Source organism: Daphnia magna, linkage group LG7 (assembly GCF_020631705.1).
Source record: "Daphnia magna isolate NIES linkage group LG7, ASM2063170v1.1, whole genome shotgun sequence".
In the NCBI taxonomy this organism is placed as follows: Eukaryota; Metazoa; Arthropoda; class Branchiopoda; order Diplostraca; family Daphniidae; genus Daphnia; species Daphnia magna.
The window spans coordinates 10,281,550-10,290,839 of NC_059188.1; the positions used below are offsets into that span (position 1 = coordinate 10,281,550).

General features: G+C 38.2%; 1 protein-coding gene across 1 annotated transcript; it reads right to left on the reverse strand.

Moving 5' to 3' along the window:
* Window positions 1-664: 664 nt before the first annotated feature.
* On the reverse strand, window positions 665-7,392 carry LOC116926899. Its single transcript, XM_032933813.2, has 7 exons — window positions 6,364-7,392; window positions 4,705-4,886; window positions 2,777-3,281; window positions 2,600-2,656; window positions 1,918-1,967; window positions 1,575-1,672; window positions 665-1,487 (listed from the first exon to the last, which is right to left on the reverse strand). Exons 1-7 carry the CDS (start codon window positions 6,977-6,979, stop codon window positions 1,364-1,366), a joined length of 1,632 nt encoding a protein of 543 aa, XP_032789704.2. The 5' UTR covers window positions 6,980-7,392; the 3' UTR covers window positions 665-1,363.
* Window positions 7,393-9,290: the final 1,898 nt, after the last annotated feature.

The following is a 9,290-nucleotide window of genomic DNA, read 5'->3' on the forward strand; positions in this document are numbered from 1 at the left end:
ATTCGTCATTCTTGCTGAATCCGGTACATTTTTTGAAATAAGAATGGAGATTCTTAGAAAGTTACATTAGAAGCAAAATGTGCAACGTTTTCTGTATATCTACACTCAAACGGATTCCATTCTAAATGTCTAATATTAGCACTGTATGTGTTTGTCGATAATTAAGTGGAAGGGCAGCTGGTAAATTGCACATCCTTGAAAGTGGAGTATGAAGCAATTCACAACAATGGATTCACGTTTAACATTCACTAATTTAAAAAAACGTACCTAGCTTAGTTGTATATTTAGCTGCACCGGATGTTTTCAGACACACATATAGATACAATCCCACTAATTCCTGTGCGTGTTGACAAACTGTACACAAAACCACTACAAAGATCCATACAGTCTAGCCGTCAGGGGGCGAACTTTCGTTAAGAGGTAAAGTAAGAAAAATGAAAAACCACCAAGGTCGGCGGGAAACCACCACGAAGAGAAAAAAAAACATAATTTCTGTATATTATTCATTAATTAAGGGAACGAGTGTCTATAGCTTTATATACCCTATGCAAAGAAAGGATCGAGGATAAGGATTTTTTAGGGAAATTCAAGGAAAGAGGCAAGGGAAGGAAATCCAAACCTAAAGATATACTTGATTGATTTAATTAAGTTTAAATACAATAAGTGCATATATAATTTGGTGTATTTCTATGGCAGCGCTGCAATAGTCCAAATGGCAACATTCATCTCACAATTACAGGTTATTGTTTCAATCGTCAAGGATATATAGACGTTGCTGGTCTCTTTGTTTTGGAAAGACAAAATAAACAAAACAAAAAATAAAACACACTTAAAGAAGGTCACTGGAACATGGAGACACGAACAATCGTTATTTTTGAATGGAAAGCTTTGGTGGGTTGGTATATGAAAGCACCAATGCGTTCAAGCAACTCTATCATTTCTACACGCTCCCTTTGAGTTTCATTTAACGGTTTGACGACGTTTCAGGAAGCGAAACTGTAACCTAAATAATTTCATTTCAATTCATTTTTTTTTTTAGGCGAAGAGCAAAGCGAAAACTTTCCTATTAGGCGTAGATACAGTATTGCTTGTTTGTTTTGTTTTTCTCTCTTGTTTATAAAGAAAGTTGACGTTTTACAGTACCGCAATTTACAAAGAAAGTGCCCAGCCATGCTATCAGCGGAAATGCTCATGATTTATGAGGTGAAACAACGTTATGTGCCAGCACGACCGAACGAAATAACTAGAATTTCATTTCACCTTTCACACTTTATGCCAAACAACCGGAATCCCTCAACCAAAAAAGGTTTAAAAATGCCACCTTCTATCACGTCAATGGCTCGTCGAGTTCTCGTTATTTCCATCATACAGTTTCGTATCCAGCTTTCAGAAGGATGTCGTTAATGCTGTAATCAAAGAGCTCGAAATCCATCCGAAAGGCATGGTAGAAACGCATGATTAATTCCCTGGGCAGCGATGAATAATGCCTGCAAACATATTGCACAAATACATTAGATGTATATATCAATGAATGGAAGACCACTTTGTGCCCTTAATTAGGAGAGAAGACATACTTTTTTTCCAGCGCAATCTTGGACTTTGACGGGGCCGTGTTACGGTTGATCCACGGAACTGGCACTTGAGTTCCCAATCCAGTCTTGTCCCAAATATACTGCCAAACAAAAATAAAGGGGGTTCATGAAATGTATGACAGTTATGTGAGGTCTGATGGCATGCTTCTTTTTATGGTTGAATTTTTTGTTAAAATGCACTCTGGTGGGCTTTAGACGTTTGTTAATAAAAGCGGAATTGAAGCGTGAAAAGAAGAAGACATTTAGATTGCGTAACCATGGAAACCGGGTACTACCATTGAGAAAAGCGGTTGGGGATGAAAGAGGCTGAGTCATTGAACTATACCTGGAAATCTTCGGCTCCCGTCTCCAGTTTACCTATAACATGATAGGGTACTGAAAAGGGGGAAAGAAAAACGAACAAAAATAAAGAAAACGGAATCACTGGGTTTTGCTCTGAATGGAATTCAGTTATTATTTAACACATAGTTTATAAATTCATTTTCCGGAGAAAGATTTGAATGAAAATTACGCAATGCATGATTCCAGGAGGTAAGCAAAAGGCAGCAAAAAAAAAAAAACGGGGCTCAAAAGAAAGAGATCGTGTCACGAATGCACGACCGCTCGCACGGCCAACTGGAGCATTAGATTTTCTCATTGAACCATTACGGAATTTTTCAAAAAAAATTGTCATTAGTAGAGCGTAAATTTATGCCTCTTCCGAAATTCGCACGAATGACTGTACTTTTTCAAACCGCGAAGAAAAAAAAGGGGCAGGTGTGATTTGCACATTTTTACATTGGAATCCCGTTATACCCTTTGCTTTAGAAACCCAACGTTCCATGAAACCCTAACAATTCATAGCTTCTGATAATATTTTTTTTTTTTGCGAAAGAACCGCGTAGAGAAATATGAAAAGTATTCCGCTTCAATGAACAATTTAGTCAAATGGTAACAACTTGGTTCAAAGCCATTTGCGTAAATTCTTTCAACTATTTCCGTAAATAATTCAAAAAAAGAAAACTCACCGCTGCACGGGCTGCAATAACGATTGAACGGGACCCAATGCGAATCGTATCCAATACCTAAAGAAAGCAAAAGAAAGCATCATCATTATATGTACTAAAAAGAAATCTATAAATTCTTTTGCATAAATTCGGATGTCGGATGGATGAGGCACGTTCCACATCCGCTTATATCTTTACCTTGCAAATCAGTATCCAGGACGAATTCGAGAAACTCTTCAAACGTTGGTTTAACTGCAGTTGTGTTTTTAGCCAACGGAGTGGCTGCTTTCGCAATTTGGTTGGATAGGTCGACGGGGTCGTGATGCCGACGTTGGCCGACATAACGGTGTAATTTCTGCGTTTCTGTTTCATCCGCTACGAATGTTGCCTTGTCATTTCCCACTTGATGGCCGTAAATTATTTGCGAATCGGGTCGATTCCAAGACAGAGCGCCATCGTGCACTGACAACAGCTTCCGAATTTGAGGCTTATTATCAAGGGACGTTTCATGCTGTTGAGCTCTGCGTCGTTTTTCCATGATGTGACGTGCTTTATGCTTGACGTAATTGCGGAACGCAGGTAGACTGTAATGCGGACTGTCCACCATTTTGTCCAGGTAGCAGGAGAGCATACGATCCATTGGATGGCGAACGAACATGAATTTGAAGTAAGTTTGATTGGCAAATTGGAAATCAGCAAGCGACTGCAAAGGATCAACGAACATTAGTCTCAGTTTAGTAATAAGTCGTGCATAATGACGTCATCCTCGTACGTTCTTGGCCTAAGGTTTTGGACAGTCAATCAAGCATTTTCGTCTTCCCACTCTTCGCCCATTGAATATGAACACATAACTTTGAATAAATAAGAAGTTCCGATAATCGGAAATATTAACAAAATGTTACAATTCTATAAAAATAGAATTAATCACGTACATATAGCCAAAGATTATGGTTCGTCACAGTTCGGAGAAATTTCCTGCTTCGCCAATAGAGGATTGCCGTTACATACATGACTCAGCCTAGTTGGTTTCGATTGTTTGATTTACGACTATCCTACTTGTCGGTTTTAGCATCTGCCTTTAGAAATTAATGCATGTGTTTATTTATTTTTAAAAAGTATATATTTACTCTGACAGCCGCAAAGCTCGACTCAATACCTGTTTACTAGTAACGTACCCTGCCCACCTTTTATTCACCGAACGTTCAACTGCAACCGCAGGATCTGTTCCAGGTACTTAAAAGGGTGTGTGACGTACACATGCCAATGTTAGACTACAGCTTTCTTAATGTAATAAACGCAGCAGTATATTTATCTGCGGTCAGAAGAAGGTGCTCCGTAAACTCTTTGACCATCTTTCGCAACGAAAATGGGAAAGTGCAAAGAATATTAAATTAGTATCTCATACGTTTTAACCTACAATTGTTACCAAAAATGATAAGAACCAATATTTTCCATGGATTTGGGTAATACTACAGGAAATGTGCAATGTAATAACTGTAACTAAATTGTTCATTAGTAATAGCTCTTAATGTCTTGCGCTTGCCTCTTGCAAATGTTCAACACCATTATAGCTATACACGCAATACTGTTGCAGTGCATTAGCAGACTTCGTTACATAGACGAAGGCGTGAATAAAGTATTCGATGGACTATATTATTAATACGTTCCGGTACGTTCAGACGGCCATGCAGAAGCAAAGAGGAATCAAAAAGTTAAAACATCTTGTCCGGCAAAGGAATCGTTACATTGTTAACAGCTAAGATTGGTTTAAATCGTAATCAGCAGTATGACCTCAATCTACACGGTAAATGGCAAAAGGTTGAACCTTCTACAGTTTTCTGTTTTAATTGCAAAAGTAAACATATTTTATCTTTATTTCATTTTTGTGAGTCTGTTTCAATTTGTTGATGTACTATTCATTTAATTGTCCGTTAATTTTCGAATCTCTGATCTGTTTGCTTACCATATTATAATCACCCCACTCTATAGTTTGGCACGATTACTCAATGATCTTTAAATAGCCTACCAGTGAAGCTATTCTCTTGAAACGAAGAATGACTAAAGTTATATAGCTTCTTCACTATGCTAGCTTATGTTTTAGTTGCGTATAAAATTGTATAAATTACCCTGGGAAGAAGGTGAGACGTCAAACTGTGTGGACTAGAAAATGTTGGTCCAAGTCCGTGCACTAAAAGGAAAGCCGAAACCAAAGATGAGGAGGCGACTTTGTTGAGAAAGCAGCCCATGGTTTGAAACGACGGTGCCATGGAGAAATGAGATGTGACGGGGTACTCCTCGTACATGGAAACTAAAGAAAGTTTTGAAAAATAAATAAAACCATATCGTAAAATTAAGCTCTTCAACACAATTAAGGTGAGGATTAGTTTTTGCGGCAAACCAAGATGTTTGAAAGAAACTCTGTTCGCATCATTCGTCAAACCAATTACTTAAACCACCACTTGTTTTGATTATTCATCTGTTTCTTTTTCTTTCTTTTGAAATGGACCAAACAGTTGAAATCCACTGCCCTTTTATTGCGCGCTTTCACTGAAATAGTTTGTGAATCAACGTTATGTTTGTTGTCCTACAACAGAAAGCGATGAAAAAAAAAAGTATATATTTCACAATCCTGACGAGATTACATAATAAATTAGTCGGTCACGCACTTCATCCGTAATATCAGATTTTTTTTTCAGTTACGGTTTCACCTCACGATTCAGCTTCTTGGCTTTTTTCTTTTTTAATATCGAAAAGTGTATAGCTGTGTAGTCATGAGACTAGGGTTGTTTATGGTCGTGCAAATCAATCACTGTGACAGATTCTTTTCTACACTTTCACCGAGGATTAAAATTATTTTGAAATCATGTCAGTTTTCATTCAACATGTTGTCAACGCATAGCTGAAATTTATTCTAATTTCTTTTTTTTTGTTTGAATAAATAATAGAGAGCGGAAATGACGAGTCATCTTCTTGAATGACCCAACCCAGAACACACGAGTTCAAATATGTGTTAAGGGAGCGAGTCGGTGTTAAGAGCAATTTGTGGTTAAAAGGCGGTACTGGTAAGGAAAAGTGGTTGTAATAATAGACCTGTCTTTCTATTGAAAAAGGCAAACATGTCGAACAAGATGAACTATAATAAATTGCACGAAAACGTGCATACGCTCAAGTAGCCTCACGCGCGGTATCTGCCGAACAATAAAAACTGGACTTTGCTAAACGTGAAGAACAATTCGAAGAGAAAGTTGTGTGCATTACGCAAATTGATGAATCTCATTCCTCTAAGACCTAGTTGCATCACAATCAAAAGGACCAAACGTGCAAAACAGGACAATTTTCCACGCTTTAAATTCAATGAGACTTTAAAATATGAATACAATTTTGTTTGAATTGTTCGATTCACGCGCTCACGTCAGTAGAAACATGATGTAGCCAAATATGCAAAACTCGCTATATAGATGCGGGTCTATATGACAAAGCAATAAACCTCCTGCGCATAAAGAAAAATAAAAATCAGCCGGTCTATTCACGATGTGTCTATCTACCACTATTATTTTTATCTGAATTGAACAACGACAGAAATTTATAGCATAAACATTTTTCAAAACAACACTAGCCCGTCTTCAGCAGTTATCTGTGTGAGTGGCAGCAGGCCATAACCGGTAAATGGATAAACACCAAATTATAAACCAACTGTTGACAAGTTAGTTTTTTTCTTTTCAAAATGCGCTTGCCAATTGTATGCTGAAGACGTAGATAGGAAATAGATTGCGTGAATTTCTTACTTGGCAGGTTTACAGAATTGGGTGAACGAACTGGCCGGGTCTCGTTTTTGCTCGTTGCGAAGACGGTTGGGTTAGAGACAACGCCTCTACTACGACAAACTCGTTTAATGCGTTCAGATCGCAGCCAGTATCTTTGCTCTCTTTCTGACTCCAGACTGGCATCGTTAACTTCTTCCTGTTTCGATTGATTAGTCTCATTATTTTCGTCATTAGTATTGATCTTCTTCGACGTGTCCGCCGCTGCGATCCCTGAATTTTCATTTTCTTCCAAGACTAGAAGCGGCGAAATATTGCTAATGTGCAACTGGTTGCTGATAAGATCTTCTTGACTTTTTGGGCCGTTCCCAGCCAGTGGACTACTCGACCAGGTGCTAGCGGTGACAGCCATTTTCAAGCCACGGTCACCGTGCTGCGTCTTTGGTGCAATGCTGTTTACATTACCGTCAATTATCGAATCTGTTTTGTCTAAAGTTGGAGTCAAGGTTATAGTGAACCCTTGACTGACGAAGAGACGACCCGAAACGAACACAAATATGGTCAGATAGAGCCATCCCTTCCAGCTATTCCAATGCATCCATCGTCCTCTCAGACTCACGGCTCTGAGAGAAATTCTCATTGCGATTGTAAAACGACAGTGTTTTTATATTCTGTTTGTTATTTGAAATAATTCTGTGGAGTGGATAGGAATCGTCTAGCGATGAAGTTCGATTGGCTTACTACACAACGATGGCACCTGTTTTTCTTATCCAATTAAAAAATGAAGACCATAAATGCATATGTACTGTCATCATCGCAAAGGACGAAGACAACAAGCGCAATCAGTTATAAGCAAAAAGAATGCAACACTTAATTTTTTTCCCCGACTGACACTATTTTTTATCCGGAACGCGCTGGAATTGGAAAAGCTGCGACTTTAAGCAGGTGAGCACTGCCAGAATCCCCGCTGGCAACTAACTGTACACTGTCGCAGAGAGCCACAGAAAATCCCGTCCGTCAGGTAGGAGCCTGGGCGCGTGACTGTGTTAGCGATTTCCCAAGTCGGCTTTTTATATTGTATTGAGATTTGGATCATCGTCGCCGGGGCTGTGTGTATACATGTAACAGAAGAGCTCGTACTAAGGCGGTTCTTTTTTTGAAAGAAATACAGGAGGCGGAGACGAGTAAACCAATTCTCTTGTCAAACAGGTATAGAAGAACAGGATTTGTTGGGTTTTTTTAAGACAGGGAAATAAAAACGGAAGTTAATGATTGTTTTTTTTGTAAATCCTGTGTGTAGATTAAAGTTTTTAATACGTTTCGGTTCTGTTACATTTTTAAATGGACGTAACGTAGTGATTAAAAATGTATTAGACAGCCATAGCTTTGTCGCGAGGCAGTGCCTTTCATTAGTAAAGTACTTAATGGGCGAACTATACGAAAATTGGAGGCTAGCTTTTTTAGGAGATGAACATTGAACAGAATAAGAAATTGACTTCTAACCTTCTCGTTCCAAATCACGTGTTTTATGAAGAATAAAAAAGTTTTGCTCTGGAGAGAATGTCATTGAATAACGTCTAGGACATTCTATTTCTCTTTAACTTGTAGTTAATTGTATTGATTGATGACATACCTTTTACACAGAAGAAATGATCAACAGAAGACGTTGACAGGCAGGTGGCAGAGAGTCGAAAGAGAGAGAGAATAACTCGTCACGTCATAAGAAAGGTTAAGAGGTTCAGACATCATTAAGGCTAAACAGTAAGGAAGGATTCAGGTAGTACTAAACAGTACTATCGATTTTGCCTGTTCCAACAAATGTGACTCAGTAAACAGAGTAATGTGAAAGTAGATTTGGTGCTTTGGACGAGGATGGTTCCAAAATAAACACTTTTATGTTTCTTTTCTTGAACAACGCTCTTCAATGATGTCAAGCAATCCAATTTGGTTGTTTACGGTTGACGAGAAAATGGCCCCTTATTTATCACAATGGCCCATTTTCAACCATTTTTTGGTCAGAGAGAGTACATAGCTATAAGTTGTAAGTATACCAGTTGTTTCAGTTTTCAGAGAAAGTGTATACATTTTCCGGTATTGCTGCAAACTGCAGACCTTTTTGGTTTTTGCTACAGAGCATTTCTATAGAAATAAAGAATGGATTGGCACGCCAGAACGTCACAATGTGTGCTACAGCTGTTTGACGCATGCTTGTCACTACTTTTCAAAAGCCTAACGCAATGACACCTGAAAGTTGTCATTTGCCTGGTTGTTGTGTTGGCTTATAGTCGTCAACGTACTTAGAAACACGTTCCGAACAGGTAAATGACAGTTCAGTATCATTTCACTTGTTAGTATTACGAAAGCAATTCTCGGGAATGTTCCAACCCTACTCTAAAAAGGAACTAGAGTATTGCGATGTCTCATTAACATACCGCAAAAAGGTAGTACGTACTGTACCATCAAGCCAAAATATTTGCATAGAGAAAACGAGTAACGGTATATAGTGACACGAGAATAGATGCAGTGCAATAAAAACACTGAAAAATTATCACAAAACCTCGGAATTTGTGCAACAATTTGCATTCCACATTTTCGCTACATTGTAACCATCCCATTAACTAATCGAATTTTTTAAAACGCCTTGCTCAAACATTACGAGAAAAAAAAAGGAATTTGCTGTGAGTAAGTCACGTGACTATTTTTGTATGCGGAAAAAGGGATTTGAAGAGCATCGTTCAAACGTGAATAATTTAAACGGGACTATCAATATTATGGTTTAAACGCACGTAAATTAATCGGGGATTTTACGAGAAGAGAATTACTATACGAGAATTTTATTGCAGCCTACAAGGTCGTTTACCGTATATATATACTGAAGCGTATCAATTTGTAGAGTTTACGCTATCTCATCATTTACATTGCGTGATTCCCTCAAAATGCGTACATGCCCA